A 22,850-nucleotide genomic window follows, 5' to 3' on the forward strand; every position below is an offset into this window, starting at 1 on the left:
GAGCATTTATTTACAGAAAATGAGAAATTGCTGAAATAACAAAACTGATGCAGAGCCTTAAATAATGCAAAAAAAAACAAGTTCATATTCTCCTCCACCAGTCTTACACACTGCTTTTGTATAACTTTATGCCACTCCTGGTGCAAAAAAAAAGCAGTTCAGTTTGGTTTGATAGATTGTGATCATCCATCTTCCTCATGACTTTATTTCAGAGGTTTTCAAATTGGTAAAATCAAAGAAAAAAAATTAAGGGGTCTCTTATTTATTTTTCCAGAGCTGTATGTTGACTATATTTATGAATGCTGGATTTCACATGCTGGAAGTCAACATGTGTCTGTTAGCACTTCTTGGTGAACTGGTTCTCAGAGTCTGAGTGGTTTACCCTCTGCTCCAGTAGAGCCCTGCGGATGGACACCCTCTGCTCCAAGTCCTTGACCTCCCTCTCGTGCTGCGTGTCGGTGTGGATCTTAATCTTGCTCTGATAGGCGTTCAGCAACTCCAACTCCTGCTGCAGTTGCATCCTCAGAGCCTGATACTCCGCCTCCTGAGTCTCATCCAATCGCAGCTGGAGAAACAGAGTACATAAGATCAATGAGGCTTGGCCTCTGAGAAAAGGGTTGGCACGGCTACCCAACTCAGTCCGGGCCATTCGTTCTTATACTGTTCTTAACAAACCCTCGCCAACCTCCCTGTAGACCTGCAGCATTAACACACAACGTACTGTTTAAAAATCAGTGCAATAAACAATGCTATTTGTTAATTTATGACCATTTTATGCACCTTTTTAACAGTATAGACAATATAACAGCGTATTAATTCATCACATCATCTGTATAAAAAAACCAATAATTTTTTAATAGTTAAAATATTCACACTGAAAAATGTCAAAAACTGTAATGACTGTTTTGTAATTTAGAGAAAATTACACATTTGTTGTTCTTAAAAAAACAGATAAAAATGTTATAAAGCCCAAGTGTTTCAAATACGCAATAACCTATTAAAATACGTAATAAAAAACCTATTATCTTTGCTTGTAGATGAATAATATGTTGACTGTAAAAAAAATAAATAAATAATAATAATAATAAAAAGTTAAACTTGTTGGCAGCAGGAGTGACAACTACCTTTTTTAGCAGTTTAAACTGTATTTGATTGCTATAAAGGCACTAAATTAAAAAAATCTGATAATTTATGTATTCCACAGTGAGGAAAACCTTAAATAATTGCAAAACGGAGTATAAACTGAATTTTATTACCATGCCAAAAGTCATAGGATAGCAATACCTAAATTGTTTACTCTTATTACAGTGTTGCCCTTACATGTATATTGGATTGATGGTACATTCTATTTCTGAAGTTGTGCAGACATTTAACTTTGCTTAAATCACAGTGTTGTGTGTGCCACAGGAATACGTCATATAAGGGATTACCACTTACAGTGGACAGCGCTGTGATCATCATCTGGCTAGAACTGTCTGTGCAAATAAACAAGCATCTCTGGCAGAAAACCAAGGACATCATACTAGTTACTGTCTCATGACTTTTGGCATGTCAGAGTACATACAGTACAAGTCAAAACTTCTCATTTAGTGTTTTTCTTTCAGACTGTGAAGGAACACCTAAGAAATCATTTAGTAACTTAAAAGTGTTAAACCAAAATACTCTGTAAAGCCTTTAGATGCTCTTATCTGGGGAGCTGTTAACTTGTGGTTTCTGAGGCTGGTAACTCAAATTTATCCTGTACAACAGAGGAACAGGGGTGGTCCTGATGAGAGCCAGTTTGACCTTCATTCCTTAAAGTATTTTTTCTTTACTTATTTAAGTGGTTCTTGCCATAATCTGGATTAGAACATTACTCAAATATTCACTATTCACTGTATACCTGTAACTCTACCTCTTCACTACTTTACTTTAACTGATGCTCTCAAACACATTAAGAGACAAGAAATTCAAGTCAATAACTCTTGATGAGTTCAGCACAGCTGTTAACTGAAAGACTGAATTCCAGGTGACTCTACCTCATAAAACTGACTGAGAAAATCCAGCAGAGATGTGCAAAACTGTGTCTATCTAAGCAAGAGGTTTCCTACTTTTGAGAATATAAAATACAAGACATTTTAGTTTTTCTTCATAGTTTGGATGATTTTAATATGTATGTTAAATGCAAACAATTGTACTACTTACATTTTCATTTCCTTTTAGCCAATCAGTTCAATTACATTTTACTTCATTTTACCAAACTGCATCAGATCTCACAAAAAGATCTTAGGATCTTAATTTTCACTCAGGTTCTCTATTTTACTGGTGACCAGCTAAAGCCCTTCCAAGTCCTTAGATGGTAAAGTTAGCGAAGGCTCTGTAAATACAGTACTGAAGTGGAGGATGGAACATGCTGTGGATGCAGAGGGACAGAATTGGGGCGAGGCTCGAAGTGGGACAGGCAACCCACTCATAATCCACCAACATGGGCATGCTGCTAATGGTGCAGAGCGAAGGGCGTGGCTCAGGTGATGCAGGGGGAGGGGTTCTGGATGGGGTGGAAACTGTGATTGACATGTCCTTGCCTTACTCACAGCCTGTGTGGACAGCATGTCGTTGATGGAGTGGTCGTACTGCTCGGCCAGGATGGCCAGCTTTCGGGTCTGCTCGTCCTTCAGCCTCTTCAGCACGGCCTTGTGGTCTGACTTGGGCGTGTTCTCCAGCAGGTGGTTCCGCAGGGCCTTGTACTGTCGCGTCTGGATCTTACACGTGTCCTGGAACTGACGCTTGATCTGCAGCTCTTTGGACTGGAGAAACATGGGTTGGAAAGAGTGAAAATAGAAGACAGGAAAAGTGCAAAATATCATTAAATTATTACATTCTCTCAATCTTAAGTCTGTTATGGGTCTGCATTAAGCTTATCGTATAGTATAGCAAACCCTGCAGACATGTTCTACTTACCTCTGAGACCACCTTGGAGTCACAATAGTTCACTATATTTAGTCATTTAGAAAAACCCAAAAGTGAAGATTAGCGTGTGTGCAAGTTCAATTATAGTACACCCACGCTCATTGCTATCTTACTCCTACCTTTGCAACGTACATGCACCCCCCCTACTCACAAGGACAAGCCGCAGTGTGCAAAACCCAACATTTACATCAACAATTAACAAAATACTAAATAAAATAACATTGCTTTTCATGTAAATGAGCTGCTCACACACTTCAACAGCGGAACTAAGAAGCGCAGAAATGCTGCACTGTTGAAATAGCAATCCACAAAAATCAGAGCGCACCTGGCTCTTAAATAGAATGGCAACTTGCTGATTGGTTTATTTCACGTTACGCTCAAAACACAACCATGATTAACTAAGATTTAGTAGCCGCCGTTAGCGCATTTTGAATTGAGCAAGATAGAATACTTTTCCTGTCGCTATGATAGCAAAGACACACTGACGCGCCCTAAATCAATCTGCACAAGGGTCTATGTTTCAATCTATTTAAGACCTATCTTTAAGATGAGCACCATTCAACTCTTGATTTGAATTCCGATTTGAACTGATGTTGCAGTATAGTGGTTCTAAACTGAAGGACCATCTTTAAAGATAAAAAAAAAAATCTGTAATTTACATTACATTTGTTTGTGTTTAGCGGCAACAAGATTATGCAGACACTGTATTTCATATCTTCTCCCTGTTGTTCCTTTCTGTCTCTAGCTTTTCGATATGATTTCGATATGAAGCAATAAAAAAACAATGGTCAAAAACAGCTACAAAAGCAGGTAAACTCCACCGAAGTGCTAAAGAACAGGCTGATCTATGAAGTGTTAAGGCAACATCTAGCCTACTGTGTATAAATGTGTCTGTCATATGACTAGGATACACATGATCTCAGCCAAAATGCATAATAATCTAAACTATACTAATTATGCTCTCTGTAATTAAATGCACAGTACAGTCAGTGTTCTTAAAGCACTAAAGATGTCCTTGATATAAAAAAAGGTATAGTGTCAATACGATAAGAAAATGTATCATAATTTGATCAAATATATCATCATATTGCCCACCTCTAAATGTTACATGGTCTAAAATGTTTCTTTTTTATTTAACACTGCTAACTCAATATAAGTGTAAACGTAAATAATGTAGAAAACACAGAGAACTAAAATGACTAAAATAATATGACAAAGAACTTAACGAAAAATACGAACACAAATCAAAACAAACAAAAAAGAATTTCAACAAAACAAAATTTATTTCACATATAAATGAATTCTCTCTACTTACATACAGTAAACATCCATTCATTCACACACAGTGAAGATGAAATGCACACAAAATTAAAAAAATGGCCTGAAAACACAAAAAGTGCAGGACCTGAATGTAAAAATAAAAACACCACAACTATTTCTTAAAACCTGCAGAATTCTCTCTCTCTCATGCTCTCTCATACACACAAACACACACACACACACACAGACACACACACAACGTGAGTAAACATGCACGAATAAGAGACAAAAGGTGATGTTCAAAAAAACAAACAAAAAACAAAAAAATAATAAATCAGGAATAATACATTCAGCAGTAAGCATAAGACCCATTATGGCTGAACTTCAGGCAGGAAAACACAAAAATAATGCCTCCTGTTTCACTCCAATCAGAAATTTCAATAAAGCATTTGTATCTGCTAAATAAAAGAGGCACTAATTGTGCATCATCAATACGGTATCCTTAAAAAAAAAAAAAAAAAGTTAAATAAATAAAATGTAAAAATATAATAACGCTTTCTATTCTGGTACTTCTTTAAGTTGGGTCATTATTTTTCTAAACTCCTCACAGTGCATACTATTCTTTGATTTCACCCAGTAATAAAGCTCTTCATTTATATCCATTTATCATCACATTCTATGGCTGCTGCAATCTTTGGTTTTGGTTTTTAAAGAACCACACCCTACGATTCCTCCAGATGATTGTCTTCAGATCCTATTTCAGCCTGAAAAGGCAAATTATAAAAAAAACTAAAATACTTCACTTTAATAAACATAGACTTAAAATTCATTTCTGCTGTTCAACAGTGAACACGCTTAGCTGAAGCTCTACATATAAAAGTATACGACTTCAGAAATGTTTACACGGTAAATCGTTCAAAAACATGTCATTGCCACAAGAAAAAGCACAATAACACTATAAATGTGTGAGATTATAATCTGCCTCACAATTTCACCTATCAGTCAAGATCAACAGGTCATGGATCATTCCCATTACTCTCCAGTCTCAAGTCTGTGCTTAGAATTAGAACTCAGCCAAATTGCCTATTATTTAAAAAACAATGTCAAAATTATTCATTATAAAATCCTAAAAATAAATTTGTTTTGGAGAAAGTTTGACTTTTTCTCAAAATAAAACTACAGTAAGTAAATATTTTGAGATATCTACCTACAAAAAGCAGTATTTATAATTAAGTCAAAATATATAAAGTAAGTCGAAAACTTACTAAACTAACAACTGAGATATTACATAAAATTCACAATACTTATTAAATATCCATTTTCTTTAAACTCAGTACAAAGCATGTTTTATGAGATATGTACTCAGAATCTCACTAAAATGAGCAACAGCTGACATATTAAGTCAAAATTTGAAATATAAATCAAATATCAACCCGCAATACCCATATCGATACACTGATGCTAACTAATTAAGTATAAAATAATAAAAGGTCCTTACTGAAAAAGAAAAGGACCAATCTCAGAGAAAAGGTGAAAATGGTCAGTCAGCACTATTTTAAAGTTAAGGCTTTCTAGGTAATCCATGTAACACCAAGGCATTCATCACAGTTAGCACACAGACACCAGCACAACAGTGTAAGCATTGTTCCTGACATACTGGCCATTTTTTTAGGCAAATTTAGCTCAGAAATTAGGGACACTTTTCCTTTTTGGACACCAGACCATCATGTTTTAAAGTGCTTGTCTGATTAAAAAAATTGACAGCCTTTGGTTTTGTCTTGCAAGCGATATCTGAAAAATCTGATAGCTTCGGAAATGATTACAGCTCACTTTTTACCCAGAAAAGGTGAAAAGGCCACACTGATGTCTTTTGGTTAAAACCATGATCTTGGAGAATGGAGTAACGTTATTGCACTTAAACCACATCTGTAGTGTGTATGTGGGCTGCATAGTGTAAATAACAGTTGGATAATACAGTACAATTTTCACAGTGGCTGCTGCAAAATCTAGGTTGGTTATTCTTAACTAAACAATGCAGTCATGGCTTCAGACTCAGGCGTGTGGTGACTTAAGTCACGTGACCTGCAATGCAAGCTTAGGTTTTGTGAAATCGTAAGACTTCCTCAAGCATGAGCAAAACACAAAACAGATCAAATAAAAACAAAAAACAACAAAACAGAAAAAAATAAAGATTGCACAGACATGGTCATGAACAAATTATAACCATAAGACATAACTCTTAAGAAAATAAAACAAAACAACAACAAAAAAACAACACAAATTCAATGGCATTCGTTTAACTTTTACAAAAAGCACAATTGTGACTAACACTTCACATTCACTGGATGAGAAGCAGTGAATACGAGAGCTTGAGCAGATGATTAGGAAATTAATTGAAAGCCAAAGCATAACTTGTGAGATTTACTCAGAGTGCGCTTTGCTTTTTTCTGTGTTTTAGGAGTAAGATGGAAATAGTGGTCCCTGGGAGTGTGAAGTCGGAAAACAAAATAAAGGAAAAAACTGACATACAGGAGAAAAAAATAAAAGAAAATGAATGAATGATCACACTCTCACAGACAACAAATACTCTGGCAATTGCTTGCTTGTTCTTTTAAGGTGTGGTCGATGAGGGTAAAAACATAAGACAATTTCCCCACACCTGAAATAAAAAATATAAAAGTGTTTCCCTAGATGAGATCCAAAATATGGTCTGGATATAGACATCCTAATCTCAAATAACCCACCCCATCATCCCTATCTCCATCATCTATCTCCAAGGCACAATCTTTCCCTTCAAGCTCCTCCCTGAGGGAGTCCTCCTCAATCCACTCTCCCACCTTCCCTCCTCTCTGTACACCCTCACTCGCTCCTCCCTCCTCCTCCGCTCCCTCTCCCTCCTCTCCCTCATCCTCCGCCGCTGCTCCCTGACCGCTAGAGGCAGGAGCCGGGGCAGCTTGCTTGGCTTCTCTTCACGCAGAAGCCCAAAAGCTCTTAACTTGCTCAAGTAATGCGGAGGAAGCTCTTTCAGAACTTTGCTAGCTACTTTAAGCACCACTGAATTGGCCAGATCAGCCAGGACCCCTATAGGACGGCGCATGAACCGCCTCGCCCAGAGCAGGCACCGGGACATCAGGGTGGGCACCACACTTCGGGCCTGATATTCGTCTGGGAGGCTTCTGACAGGCACTGGTATTCTGGAGCGTCGGCCGCCCCAGTTGCGCCCAGCTTTAGGGAACATGTCGTAAAGGCTTCTCTCGGCCAGGCCGCCCATCAGCGACTGGCACAAAGTGAAGAGGGGCTTGGGCAGGCGGAAAAGCAGCCGCACCCAGAGGCGCCTGAGCTTGCGTGGGGAGTCCTGAAGGAAGACACGAGCTGGTCGTACCACCAGCACCACCAGCAGATAAAGAGAGAGGAAGAGAGAGGGCGAGCTGAGGAAGAAAGCTGAGATCAGCGCTACAGGGACATAATAAAGGCCGAGGCTAAGAGACAAGCCCAGGCTGAACAGGCCTGAAGCCCAGAGCGTAAGCGATAAGTACGTGGCCAAAGAGAGGGAGCAGAGGGAACGCAAGAAGAGGTAAGAGAAGAAGAGTGCCAGGAGAGCCAGCTCTGCCGAGAGGAGGACAGAAGCAAGGGAAGGAAGGGGAGGGGAGCGACGAAGGGAAAGAAGGAAGACAGCCAGGGACAGGAGGGTGGGTACTGACGGCTGAGCCGCCGCGGACAGCGAGAGGACGAGGCAGATGGTGTGAGAGAAAAGAGAAAGGAAGGAAGGCTGAGTAGAGGATGGTAAGGGTGGGGGACGAATGGGAGGGGGCTCAAGCTCCTCTAAGGTGTCTGGAAAGTAAAATTCAGACAGCTCATCTAGGTCCCGTTCTCGTTTGTGAGGCCGGTGCTCAGGAGAAGGGGTTGAGATTAGCTCTGATGGACAGCCGTCAGCCACACCCCTGCCCTCCTCGCCCTCTTCCCCCTCTTCCTCAGTCTCGATCTCCGTCTCACTGCCTAAATCATCCTCCTCGTCCCACTGTATCCCTTCCACCTGCCTCTGGTCCCCTTCTTCAACATCGGCATCTTCCTTATTTATTACCATCTCGCTCAGTTCGTCTATATTTTCCTCTTTGGCAAATTGCACTGCTTCCATCTTTTCCATCTCTTCCCCAGCCTCTTTCTCCCTGTTCTGATCAGTTAAACACTGTATATGGCTTTCTTCATCTTGCCTCCTTAAAGGATCACCCCCTTCTAATAAGCCCTCGCTGTTGCTTTTCTCACTTCCATCAACTTCGTCGCTCCTCTCATCCACTGCAGTCAGTTCTACAGACGGTGTAGTCTCTCCATACATCACCCTCTCATTCCCATCCTTACTCCTTTCCCCCTCAATCACTTCCTCCACCCCATCCCCTATAGGCCCCGACCCCTCGTCATCAGGTCCCTCCCCTGCAGGTTCTGCGCCGTTGCTCTCACTCACTCTCAGGCTCTTGGGCTGCTGGCGGACCTCCATCGCGTGCTTCTGCCGGAGCTCCTGCTCGCGCCGCTTGTTGTACTCCATCTGATTAGTGAGCTCGCTCTGGTGCTGTGTGCGGATCAGGTCAGCACGAGTGCGCTGCACCAGGCCCAGCTGCCGGAACTCCAGCTCCTGCGTGGACTCGTGGTGCCGCAGTAGCATGGCACACTCCAGGTCCTTCAGTGTCTGCTTCTTATTCAGTTCCTGTAGAAAGGGAGAAGAGGAGTTAAAAAAAAAAAAAAAAAGTTAAAAGCTTTCTTCCCTGGACTTGGAGAAGGACAATCCAGTGAAGAAATCCAGTATAAGCAGATCTATACCGTTTTTACACTTTGGTCAACTTAGCTTCTTAAAGAGGCACTTTAAAAAAAATAATAATAATTTTTAAGAGACACCTCTAACCTTACTCGGACACATTTTAAATCCAGGCTTAGTTGCATTAGGTGAGTTAGATTAAGATAGAAGTCAAACCTCTATGTTTTTGGTGTTTTAAGATTTTTTTTTCTATATTGCCTGCAGTAACCTAGAGAAATATGTTATAGATATAGAGATACTTTCAGAACAGTCTATAGAAATTCACCACCAATGGCATGAACATTTAAACAGCCAAGAGATTTTCACCTACTCAGAGGATTCTGCAGTATTCTCCAGTATTTTTTCAATGGTTTTGTTACATACATTAATGTATCTAAACATAGCACAGAAAGTGAGGAAATTTGTGTTTGGTAGATTTTTTTTTTTTTTGTTGTAACAATGCTTCTTAGAAATCTGTTAATTTCCTTTTAAATTGAGACACATTTGTAAGGATCATGCACTTGTGGCATGAGCAGCAGAGATGAGTATAAGGGTTCCTTACAAATGTGGCTCCATTTAAAACATAAATTAACAGGCTTTACAAAGTTATAAGATTTATTGCCAAGAAGCATTATTACAACAAAGAAATAATCTACCACTCAATACTGATTGGTCAAACTGGCTCTTGAAGAACATCTTCAATGGTGTACTGCTGTGCTCTACCTCTCTGAGCAGGTCCTGCTCCAGGTTATGTCGGGACAGCAGCATCTTCCTCTTGTACTGACGGCCCTGCAGTTCGTAGTACTGCCTCTGGCGCCTCAGCAGCCCCGCCTCCTCCTCGGCCTGGTGCTGCTGCAGACACTCCTTCTGCTGCACCAGCCACTCCTGCTTCTCTCGCTTTGGTGTAGACTGGTTCTCATTCAGCTCCTGTGTGGATTAGAGGAGAACATCACGGTTACACCTCTGAAATGCTGATTTTAATGCTGAGTTTAATAGCACTCTGACCCCTGCTGTAATTCAGGGGATTTACCCTTGGCCTGAGGCCATGAGAGAACAATGTGTGTTTTGATTATTGTTGATTTATATTTAGTCTATACTATTATAAAGCAACTTTGGCTTTGGAAAAGGTAATAAACAATAATCAATTACTTTGTATATGTGGTCCAGATTTTAAAACATACATGCTAATATTAATGTTTTTTTCCTTAAATCTGTCATTGGGGCTGATCAATGTAACAATATATTATTATACTAATAAGCTAAAAAAGTGCATTTCCTGATGGTTGCACAGCCAAAATCTCTCCCAGTGGTCGATGTGGTATACCAGGTAATGGTAGGTCAGGGTATGGCTATGGTGTTGCTAAGCAGATGATTGCTAAATTGTTGCAATAGTATCCGTGGTGGTTCCTAAGGTGTTGTGTCCATGGTTTTAATGGTGTCATCACAACTAATTGATGGTGATGCTAAGGTGTTCCTAAGTTGTGCCTAGGTGGTTCCTAAGGTGGTTCCTAATTGATTGAAAGGTGTCCATGAAGGTTTATTTGGTGTTGCTACATGATTGCTAGGAGAAAGCTAAGGTGTTGTTAAGTGGTTGCCAAGGTGTTGTTATGCTGTTGCTAGTAGGTTGATAGACGGTTACTACGGTGTTGCTAAGGTGTTACGGTGTAGCTAAGTGGGTTATAGGCGTTGATAAGGTGTTGCTATGGTGTCCATGGTAGATGCTATGGTGTTATTAAGGGGGGTTCACAACACTTCAGAAACTCTAACTGAAAGTTAGAAAGAGAATGTAATTAATTTGGTGCAGGTAAAGAATGACACATGATGAATAAAAAATATACACTCTTCTAATACGTAAACAACTACTTTTAATGTGTCATCACTGATTTGTTTTGTCTGTTTAATAAAACAACATCTAACATCTTAAACAACTAGGCAATAATCACGCATTTAAATCACAGAAGTCCAATTTTACGCACACGTAGGATTAAAAAACTAGTTCACAAAATGTATTACATCAGTTTACTGCTGTCAGTATTCTGAACAGGAAACATCCTTTTAAAAATGAACATGTGAACAGCTCCCATATTTAAAAAGGAAGTTTAGAGAAAAAGACAGATTAGGAATTCTAAAAAAGGAGTACCTCTTTCAGCTGCTCTTTACGCTGCCTATACTGTCGTTTCTGAGACTCCAGCAGAGTGGTAAGCTCTTTCTTCTGCTGACCCAGGATGTGCTGCTGGAACTTCTTCTCCTCTGTAGAAGCTCCTTTAGTCTGCAGAAAGTAAAATGAATGAGGAAAAAAGTTTATTCATACAAAAATCCAGCTAATATTAAACACACATCATCATGATTGTTAGTTAAGTACTTAACTTACTTGAGAAAAGGAAGTTTAGGTTTCAGTCTAGTCTACATAACAGATCATTAACATTCTGTTATAATCTAGTGCAAAAAAATTGCCAAATCGGGTTCTTGGAGATGCCACAAAAAAATCACTAAGGATACTTTTTAATGGATGGTTCTTCAGAGAAACAATTTTGTAAATTAGATGAGTTTTTAAAAATTAAAGAACATTCACATAATAGTACTAGGCACGTGTGGGTTCTCTCCTAATGTTCTTTTTAAAACATGATTTCTAGCATACCGAATGTAGTTTGTCTGACAGTGGTAAAAAAAAAAAAAAGTGTGGTCAGAACAAAGCCTTGTATCGTCATTTAAAAATTATTAAAATTATATACTCTATTAAGGATGGCTGTTCTGTACATTTCCATTCATCATTTCATCAAAATTACTTAATTAAATACCTATACACTAGGGGTGGGCAATATTATATCCTACACAATATATCGTGACACAGAAATATGATATTAAAAATCCATATTGTGATAATAGGTCTGTTCTGTCTTAAAAGTAGTCTATTATTTACTGTGAAGCTTTAGGTGTATTTATTGTATAATTGTTTTAGTTTGCAGTTTATATGCGTGCACTAAATATTCTGCAATATTTTTTTTGCTGCATTATATTATTTTATGCTAAATTATTTATTTTGCCACATTATGATTATTCTGTTATACTATTATACTATATTCCTGAAATTAATGAATTATTTTAGTTTTCCTATATCGCCAAGTATATTGTTATCGCAAAAATACCCTGAAATATCGTGATATTATTTTAGAGCCATATCGCCCACCCCTAATATACACTGATTTATCCCAGCTGTGACTACTTGCATCTATTTTTCATCTATATACTGACAAAAATCGCCTCCATTTGTCTTTCTCACCTCTTTCTCCAGTATAGCCTGGTGCTTTTTGTTGAGCTTGTCGCTCTCACTGCCGAAGTTGTTCCTCTGTGTTTCCAGCTCTTTATCCAGCCGCAGCTGGTGCTCATCCATCTCAGACTTCAGCTTATTCTCCAGCCCCATCAGCTGCTTCTGGTGTTGCCGCCTCATGCGCTTGTAGCCGGACATTTGCTCCCGCAGAGCCGAGCCCTGCTCGTGCTCCTGGATCTGACGCGTCACCAACGATGCCGTACGGATGGTGGCAAAGTGATCCCTGCCACGCCGTCGGCGCCCACCACCGCCGCCACCACCCCCGCCCCCGCCGCTGGATGGGCCTTGCTGTTGGGAGTCCACCTCTGGCTGGTAGGGATCGTCATAGATGTTGTCATGGCTCTGGAAAGAAGACGATGGTACAAGACAGATGTTATGGACAATTGAGGTGCCAGGAAAAAACAAGTGAAAGTCCAATGGTTGTGATAAACAGGCTTGTGCACAATTTGGATTTTCTCAACTCAACAAAGGAGATTTAGAAACTTTAGAACTAAACAGGGTGTGCTGGAGAACTGTATACTTGTGCGCTGGGAATATTTCACACCAAGCTGTGAAATTTAACACATTCCCTCTCTCCCATATGGAATTCACAGCACCAACTGTGGGCGTCTGTATTATACATTTATTTTAAGTATAAGTTCAGCTACGAAAAGAAATTAAATGAAAAGGTTCATTTCTAGACATATATAGACCTGCCAAAAGTCATGGGACAGCAGTAATAATACAAACGCAACAGTTATAACAAATGCAGCTCCTCTAGGAGAGCTTTACATAAGATGTTGGAACACTGAGGAGGAATTGATTGCATTCAGCCCCTCGAGAACATCCTTGAGAACAGGTACAGATGTAGAATGATTAATTCAGCCACTTTAAATCACCAGCTGTACTTCTTATCTTATAACATCTTATAATTAGGGTCTGGTATCACCACTGATTTCCTAAATTACGTTTCACAAAGTCCCAATTTGATTTGGTTACCCATTTAATTAGATTAATTAGATTCAATTAATTTAGGGATATTTCAGTTGCGATAACAGGTTTTGTTTGAATAGGAAAAGCAATTCTCAGAGACCTAATATTGATAAACAAGAATAAATAAATCAGGTAAGCAGTATATGACATATGTTATGTTTTTTATGCAACATGTCATGTGACCTTGCCTGGAAAAGGACTCAATAAATAAATAAAGGTCCAAAAAAAGAAAAAAGAAAAAAAAAAACTATTTTAGTTCCATAAGGAGAGATGTATGAATGTGCCAGACATTCCAAAAGATTGTAGTACATTTCACTTTATGTTAACCCAAAGAAGCTCCATGTGTAAAAGTTCCTTTTTAATTAATTTTACCTTACTACGTTCCTAAGTTTGAATCTGTGTTTGTTCATCTGACCCTATTCACAGAACATAAGGAGTAAGTGCTGGAGATAAAATTAAACTAGCTCCTTTTAAAAGAGTATTATTTTCTACAGCTTTGTTCCAACCATTTAACCATTTAGATTCCATAGAACTAGCAATGGCCTGATTTCTAGAACAAACTGTTAAAAACTGTTGTTATGAGGATATGAAATCAGGAATGAAGATGCTCAACATGTTTAAAGATACTGACCAGGGGTTTGTGCAGCACAGAGCTGTTGGAGGTGACCGTGTGCTCTCCCTCCTGCATCATGGCCATCTCCCCGCTGTCGTCCGAGCCGTCGGCCAGGCTGTTCACGGAGGAGCTCTGGGAGCTGGCGCTGATGGACATTGAGGGCAGCGAATGGGAGCTTTCCATGCTGTTCACCGTCCCCGTCCGCAGCATGTACTGCTCCACGTCCTGCCGGTCAAGAGAATAAAAAAAACAGCATGAACCACCATTACTGTACCAAAACAGTCCAAAGTAAACACGTTTCTACACGTGATCACTTCTGAAGCTCTGAGAGATGAAAACTTTGGGACATTTCAACAAAAGCAACGTCTCTCAGCCAGTTCAGAGCCTCAACTGTGCTGACAAACACATTAAACAAGCTGTCAAGTGCAAGAATATAAAAGAGAGGGTCAAGCACCTTCAGTACACAAACATCAGCTCAACAATGGCTGAGCAGTAAACTGCACTTTGTGCAGCAATTTATCTGCTTCATAATGTGTGCCTGTTAAGGTCAGTCTATATATAACATAAAACATTACTGGCTCCGAAGTGCCTTTAAACTCTCCATCTTGCTGTATGGATCATATCTTTCAGAGACAGTTTTACAGAGTTCCAACATACATAATTTTTAGGTACATTCATATATTAACAGTATCTTTAAACAAGTCAATTAAATAAACAAGGACAAAAAAACTAAACTTTTCTTTAGATCAATGAAACAAATAAACCTTAAGCAAAGGTTCCCAAACACTGGTTTTAATATGCTTGTCCTGCTTATCAGTTAACAAATCTACCTGATCTGAAGTGGGAGTTTTTGCAATTGGCAGCTTACTGTATTTTTCGCATTTTATGCAACACTAGTAACTAGTAGTAGGAACAGTTGTGTCGCCATGTTTGCCTTTTATATTTAGCAGGGCTCGCCATGTGTAAAGCTAAGCTAAGTAAACAAAACTGTTATTCTTTAAAAAAAGAAAACTTTAGACGAGTTAGACAAATCAAACAGATTTCTTTCCTGAAAACTATTTGGGTAAGAAAAGCGCTTGTTTATTTATAGTTAGGTTACATTTACGGATTTTCACTTAAGCTGGAGCATTAGCGGCAAACCACTAGCGGCTAATGCCACCTGACAGAGCTACACTGAGGAACCCTGAGTGTTCCGGTAAGCCAGGGCGATATTAGCCAGCAGTTCGTCCCACGTAGCTTGTTTTAACACTGTAAACACGCAGGCTTGAGTCCGATATACAAAAGAGCTAAAAGAGCTAGCTCTGTGGTTAGTGGCTAATGCTAATGCTGCTACAGCAGTGCTATCCGGGGTTAGCAGCAGGTCACAAGGCGATATACTTCCTCTGAATGGCCAAAGAGCTAGTGCTTTAGATCACTGGATCTGCCATGAAACACATTCTTACATTTGGCTATGATGTCATACATCAGGGGCATTGGAAAACAAAAAGAAAAACATTAAACAGCAGCTTATTATTGAGGGCTGCACCCTTCAGAAGTCCCGCCTACCTCCTCCTCCTCTGCACCCTCAGCGGCAGGGCCATTGTGCGTTTCCTGAAAGAGGATCTTCTTCATTTTGCGGTACTGCAGGTTGTCAAGCTCTCGCACAGCATCTTTAGTGCGTGTGATCAGATCCATCACCACCGTCAGTGGGCGCTCCCGACACAGGAAATGATGCTAGGAGGAAAAAAAAAAGAATATATTTAAAAAAAAAAAAAAAAAAAAAAAAAAAAACACAACGGAAAAATTAATGATTCCATGGTAATGAAAAGGTAAACCACAGCTGAATTAAATTCAAAATATAAAAAGTTAAAAAGATTATGAAATCAGTCTATAACCTAGTTGCTACAGCAGACAGTGAATGACCACAGTAACTTAACTTTGACCTGCCCACTGACTCTTACAGAGCTGTGAAAAGGTTCCTTTGTCTGATATTAAAGTTTGTTTGATATTCTAAAAAAATGTAAGAATGACAAGTAAAAGCAAAAATAAAAGAAATCTATAAGGGGAAAATACAGTTGTGGTCAAAAGTTTACATACACTTGTAAAAAAACATAATGTTATGGCTGTCTTGAGTTTTCAATAAGTTCTACAACTCTTATTTTTCTGTGATAGAGTGATCGGAACACATACATGTTTGTCACAAAAAACAGTCATAAAATTTGGTTCTTTCATAAATTTATTATGGGTCTGCTGAAAATGTCACCAAATCTGCTGGGTCAAAAATATACATACAGCAACAAAATTTGTCAATTTTGGTGATGTAGCGAGTTGTGTCAATCAAATTAGCTTCATGTCATGGCCTCTTCACTTCTTGTAAGTGATTCTGATTGACTACAGCTGTTGACTTCTCATGAGCCCATTTAAATAGGGCTCATTTGACCCAGTGATTAGACTCAGCTACAAAAGCTACAATGGGAAAGTCAAAGGAACTCAGTGTGGATCTGAAAAAGCGAATTATTGACTTGAACAAGTCAGGGAAGTCACTTGGAGCCATTTCAAAGCAGCTACAGGTCCCAAGAGCAACTGTGCAGACAATTATACGCAAGTATAAAGTGCATGGAACAGTTGTGTCACTGCCACGATCAGGAAGAAAACGCAAGCTATCACATGCTGCCGAGAGGAGATTGGTCAGGATGGTCAAGAGTCAACCAAGAATCACCAAGAAGCAGGTCTGCAAGGATTTGGAAGCTGATGGAACACAGGTGTCAGTCTCCACAGTCAAGCGTGTTTTACATCGCCATGGACTGAGAGGCTGCCGTGCAAGAAAGAAGCCCTTGCTCCAGAAAAGGCACCTTAAGACTCGGCTGAAGTTTGCTGCTGATCACATGGACAAAGATAAAACCTTCTGGAGGAAAGTTCTCTGGTCAGACGAAACAAAAATTGAGCTGTTTGGCCACAACACCCAGCAATATGTTTGGAGGAGAAAAGGTGAGGCCTTTAATCCCAGGAACACCATGCCTACTGTCAAGCATGGTGGTGGTAGTATTATGCTCTGGGGATGTTTTGCTGCCAGTGGAACTGGTTCTTTGCAGAAAGTAAATGGGATAATGAAGAAGGAGGATTACCTCCAAATTCTGCAGGAAAACTTAAAACCATCAGCCCGAAGGTTGGGTCTTGGGCGCAGTTGGGTGTTCCAACAAGACAATGACCCAAAACACACATCAAAAGTGGTAAAGGAATGGCTAAACCAGGCTAGAATTAAGGTTTTAGAATGGCCTTCCCAAAGTCCTGACTTAAACCCCATTGAGAACATGTGGACAGTGCTAAAGAAACGGGTTCATGCAAGAAAACCATCACATTTAGCTGAACTGCACCAATTCTGTCAAGAAGAGTGGTCAAACATTCGACCTGAAGCTTGCCAGGAGCTTGTGGATGGCTACCAAAAGCGCCTAGTTGCCGTGAAAATGGCCAAGGGACATGTAACCAAATACTAATGTTGCTGTATGTATATTTTTGACCCAGCAGATTTGGTGACATTTTCAGCAGACCCATAATAAATTTATGAAAGAACCAAATTTTATGACTGTTTTTTGTGACAAACATGTATGTGTTCCGATCACTCTATCACAGAAAAATAAGAGTTGTAGAACTTATTGAAAACTCAAGACAGCCATAACATTATGTTTTTTTACAAGTGTATGTAAACTTTTGACCACAACTGTACTTATACAAAATGCAAATATAAAGACCTTGTATTACAAGACCTTACATAACGTAGTACATAGTAGTTATTTTTTTAACTACTAACAGGAATACTTGGAATTACACACCTGTGCAATTTATGAAATTCTTGTGATTGGGGTTAAAAACTGGCCAGGGTGCTCAAAGTGAATTATGGGATTTCTAGCTAGGTCGGATAGTGGATGCCAGTTGGACAGAAAATACTATTTCCAAAATTTGTGGACACAAAATCTCTCAATCCACAGGGTCACATGTGTACCAGGAATACAACATAGAAGGCAATGTCCCTCATTACGCTGACTACTGTGAGAAGTTATTAATTCCTGGGGTGTGTGCCATATCATATTTTTCCGTATTTATAGCCAACAATAAACCAACAAATGATTTTTTATTCTTAAACATTCCTCCGTACAGCACAGCTCTCCCTGTCACAGGTTCTAACAGCCTCTTGTATTTCTCTATATGCTCTATAGAGGCTGTGGAGAGCTGCCAGTGGACTCATTAATATTCACACTGCCCACTGCGTCCCCCTGTCCCTTCACACATTTCCCAAAGTTGTGTTTTCGAGCTGTTTTTGAAGTGCGACTGACGTCACACATAACAGGGTCAATCACTAGAAAAATGGACAGGTGGGACACGCGGCTGTTTCACACCTTGTGATGTGAGCTACATTTTCATTTTTATCGACACTGAGGATAGATATCATTGTGATCAGTGTGGATTTAGTGTGAAAATTTCATCTGTGTTTCTGCAACACTGCAAGTGACTTTTCACAAACCTAAGATGAAGGTTTTAACCACATTCGGGCAATGCTAATCTTGAATAAGTTGTAGACACACTCTAAATAGGTTCACAGTGTTTATAGAATATCTTCTTTCATTTAAACTCATCTTTAAAACAGTTTTTAAAGCAAGACCTTCAGCAGACTTTGCTGGACGGCTCTCATTGGAGCCCTGTGGATAATCAACCAGAAGCAAAAAGCAGCAGCATCATGGAGCTCCAGCTCCCCTCAAGAACTTCCACGCACAGGAGAGCACACTCTGTAAGAGTTCTCCCTTTATTCAGTGTCTCGGTTTCTTCCAGCAGCAATATGAACCAGAGATTACTTAGAACTGACCTACTACAAATGGAGCAACCGCACAATCACTAGTCTGCATAAGCTTCTCTCTTTATCCTGTACTTAACAGGCATTCTGTTACTGTGCGTTTGAATGACATGCCAACTGAATTTCATTTTCCATCGAATGCATTTTCAACCAATGCCAGCATTAAAAATCTCTTGAGCAACAGTGAAAAATGACATCCTCATGAAGCTGAAGAGAAGAGATAAACATGGAGCTGAAAAACACCAAGTGATGAAGCGCAGTGATTAAGCTTACCTTAAGCAGCACGTCAGAGGTAGGTCTGTCCTGGGCAATCTTCTGCAGACAGGAGTCCACGAAGTTACGGAAATAATCTGACCTGAAGAACACAGCGCAGCCAGGTGAGTGTTCAGAAAGGAGGGCAAGGTGCTTAAATGTGAAAGCACTAAAAGCTGCAGTTATAGAGTCATCAGGGGGTTGGGAGTGAACAGGGACTTCAGAGAGAGGCAGACAAGTAAAATAGTCAAAAAGTGAAAAACTGCAAAGATTATCCAAGATTTTATATGACTGGAATGATGTGAACGACGGGAACTGCTGATGTCTTACCAGTGATTAGACTGCAGGACTGGGCTTTCGTTCTGGGCGATGTGGTATAAGGCACTCATAGCATTCATGTTAAACAAGGGAGGCTTCCTCTCCGCTGTGTGTGTGAATGAGAGAGAGAGAGAGAGAGAGAGAGAAAGAGAGAGAGAGAGAAGCATTACATTTAACCTCAGTTTTTCCCCACATTAGAAATGCACCCTCCTGAAACCTGCAGCTCTACTACTGAAATTCCCTCACATCTTTGAACACTCACTTGTCAGCATGTTCTCCCAGAGGAGACAAATTCTCTCATTTGGGAATTCTACTCTACTCAAACGGAAACGGATCCATCACATTCACTGATGACGTAGCCACTGATTAATTCACAGCTCTCTAATACAGTAAACATAGTCATAAACAAACCATACAATCATTACCTGGGGGTGTTCCAAAAGGCAGCAGATAAAAATGTTAAAAAAAAAAAAGTTTATGCCATTTATACTTCAAATTCAACTCCCACAAAGTTTTGAATATATGTATTTAAACATTATCACAGGGAGAAGAGCATAACCTTCATATCACTCTTAAAATAATACCATTTTATTTTCTTCAGCATATTTATAGTCTTGTTGATGTTACTCTGCGTGTACCAGAGAGACTCTAACGGGGAAAATTGATGGAAGCTGTGTATACTATTACTCTGATATTACTCTGAGGTCTTAATCCAGATTATTCTTTTACTTCAAATCCTGCTTCTGTATCTCTTCTTGTCAACAAATGCATGTGTACAGTTGTCCATGAGGGGGCGCTGCTCAAAGCATGATGTATTGTATTAACAGGAGTAAAAGCATTTCAAACTCCAAGCCTGCAGGGGGAGCCGGTATGCTAAATAAATAAATAAATAAATAAACAATTTTAATTGGCAGACAAGTGCCAAGCTACTCACCCAGCTCTATACAGGTGATGCCGAGTGACCACACATCCACTTTACCATCATACTGGCCCTCGTCCATGGCCAGAATCACCTCTGGAGCCATCCTGCAGCAAAGAACCATCGTTTAGATCAACATTTCATCTGGTACTAGGCAAAACCTCCCACAGACACTCTCCAAAATCTAACAGGCAGCCTTTCTAGATGCTAGCTGCTACACAGAGGGACCACCTCCATATTAATGTCAATAGATTTAGAATGGGATGGTTATAAATCTCAAGTAGGTTTAATGCGTAGGTGACCCAATACTTTTGTCAATATAGTGTATATGTGCTTGTATGTATATAAAAACACAATAGTTATAAGCTGGGTTGGGACATTAAGAATAATCAGCACTAATTTATTGTCCAATCATCCTTGTTGCTATAAGGTCCAGCAGATTTATTTCAATGTACATGTTCTGATGGTTTATAGATCACACAAGCTCAAGCTTCTTACCAGTAGGGTGTGCCTACAAACGAGTTGGCGGGGGCAACGATGGAAGCAGAGCCAAAGTCTCCCAGTTTGACCTGGCCTGGCTCTGTCAGCAAGATATTTCCAGCCTTCACGTCCCTGTGAGAACACAGTACACAGAAAGCTCGCTCTCAATTACAGCTCAAAACCTCATCTGTCATATATACACTTATACTGATTGAACAGAAAATCCACAACAAAACGGCATTTCATCTACTGATCAAAAAGAATAAAAAAATGACGGGGAGAAACAAATACCGATATAAAATGAGTAGGGCTGTAGTAAAGGAGTTTTAATTTTTTTATTTTACTGTTCGTTACATTATTTTACTGTTTTTGTTTTTTCATTTTTTTTTTTAAATAAAATAAAGTGCATTAAACAAAAAAAAAAAAGCAAATGGCAACTTTGTATATAAATATGTTAATGTGTTTTATGTGTGTCAAATATTGCTAAACGGGCACAGCAACCTTACTGTTGGGTGTATGAGGTTACTAGTGTTGTGTAGGTAATAGTGAGTGAGTGGGAGAGTAAACTATAATAAAAAGGGAATGGGCCCTATATGTAACCCCACATGTTAGATGCAGGATTTATCAACTTCCTGTATTATGTTACTTACTGAACTGGTGTAATAACATTTAGCAATAGCTAAATAAATGTTTTTAAAAGGGCACATTTAAAATTATTAATAAATGTATGATTTGTAACTTAAATTGTTCAACTGCAACAGATCTCTTCATAAAATTATGAAAGCATCACCACGAAAAAGTACTTAAACCTTTAAAAGTACAAGAGCTCAATAAAGAAAAATATTCAGTTATATATCATTAGATTTTTATTATAATTGTAGAAGCAGGTCTTTAGTACTGTAGTTCTGGTTTAAAGTGCAAGCTCTTTTTTACCTTACTTTGTGTTGAGTTGAGCTAAGCTTTATATTAGTTAGTTAAGGTCTATGATAGCATTTGTTTGGTGCACCAATTATGCTCAGTAATAAACAAATGCTACATGTACACAAGGTCCAGTACAAGCAAAAAGGTAGGGAAGGGGAAGAACTAATCAGCATAAACATGTGTAAAGTTTTAAAGAAACGCTGTGTTATCAAAGTCTGCAACTATAACCATTTAAAATGTCACAGTTAAAATAAACTAGTTCAATATTCAGTTCATACTAAATTAAATAAACTAGACCACAATGATACTTCTTTTAATACAATGAACTACTTCACCTTCATTAGTTTTTTTTCCTTAATAAATATAACCCCTTTCTAACCATCACAAATCAGCAAATCAGAGCAGTAATATCATTAATGTAATTTAAGAATCTGATTACTGTCAGTTGACCACCAACAACCAGTCATTAAAGAACTAAATCTACTGAAACCTTTTCACCTGAACAAAGCTGGGCACTGAAACATTTCAACATAAAGACCTGAGTAATTCCGACACCACAGGAGCCTGAGGGACTGAGTCTGTACCTGTGAATCATGTTGTGTGAGTGGAGGTATACCAGGCCCTGCAGTGCACCATGGATAATGGCTGCAATTTCCACTTCTTGCAAAGGCTTCTTGTGCACTGAGTAAAAAAAAGAGGAAGAGAAGAGAAAGGTTCCCGTTTTCAGCAGGTTCTCACAGTCAAAGCACTGGAACAACAATGAAAAACACTAAGCAAAAAAATAAATAGTGTAAGACTTGACTGAATGACTTATCATTATAAATCTCCCAAATTAAACTGAGACAGTGATTATATATCTATTAATTTCAGGCCTGTGCACTTCTCTTAGTATCTCAGTAAATATACTATGTATTATTAGTGCAGTTAACTCATTTTGGTGGTTCACTTACCTTCCAGCAGATCTGAGGCAGACCCCAAACAATACTCCATCACCAGCTGAGTAAGAAAGACTTAGAATGAGTGTTTATATGTATATACACACACACTATGAATTATATTGCAAGATATACTGATATGCCAAATACATGAGACAGTAAGCAGCATGTCCCATAACTTTTGTCATATCTTAAGAAAGCTAAAGAAAGCTATACGGCCCTGTGGGCCTCCTATATTGAATGTGAATATAGTTTGGAACATGGCCGCCATATTTCATTTCTGAAACTAAAG

At 39.2% G+C, this 22,850-nt stretch overlaps 1 protein-coding gene across 3 annotated transcripts in view; it reads right to left on the bottom strand.

Annotated features, from left to right (window-relative positions):
* Positions 1-22,850, bottom strand: part of taok2b (TAO kinase 2b) — a 35,426-nt gene that overhangs the window by 4,743 nt on the left and 7,833 nt on the right. Inside the window, exons 5-18 of one of the 3 annotated variants that reach the window (XM_049464762.1) lie at positions 22,574-22,619; positions 22,208-22,304; positions 20,721-20,834; positions 20,238-20,329; positions 19,316-19,409; positions 19,007-19,088; positions 15,454-15,621; positions 13,927-14,133; positions 12,276-12,665; positions 11,136-11,264; positions 9,719-9,922; positions 8,669-8,908; positions 2,565-2,786; positions 383-565 (exon numbers count right to left, since the gene is read on the bottom strand). In XM_049464762.1, coding sequence (XP_049320719.1) covers positions 383-565; positions 2,565-2,786; positions 8,669-8,908; positions 9,719-9,922; positions 11,136-11,264; positions 12,276-12,665; positions 13,927-14,133; positions 15,454-15,621; positions 19,007-19,088; positions 19,316-19,409; positions 20,238-20,329; positions 20,721-20,834; positions 22,208-22,304; positions 22,574-22,619 — 2,268 coding nt within the window. Of the gene's footprint in view, positions 1-382; positions 566-2,564; positions 2,787-4,213; positions 8,909-9,718; positions 9,923-11,135; positions 11,265-12,275; positions 12,666-13,926; positions 14,134-15,453; positions 15,622-19,006; positions 19,089-19,315; positions 19,410-20,237; positions 20,330-20,720; positions 20,835-22,207; positions 22,305-22,573; positions 22,620-22,850 lie in introns of those variants that run through there. The other 2 variants (XM_007248689.4, XM_049464761.1) reach the window with 2 other exon arrangements.

This window comes from Astyanax mexicanus, chromosome 15, assembly GCF_023375975.1.
Source record: "Astyanax mexicanus isolate ESR-SI-001 chromosome 15, AstMex3_surface, whole genome shotgun sequence".
NCBI lineage: Eukaryota > Metazoa > Chordata > Actinopteri > Characiformes > Acestrorhamphidae > Astyanax > Astyanax mexicanus.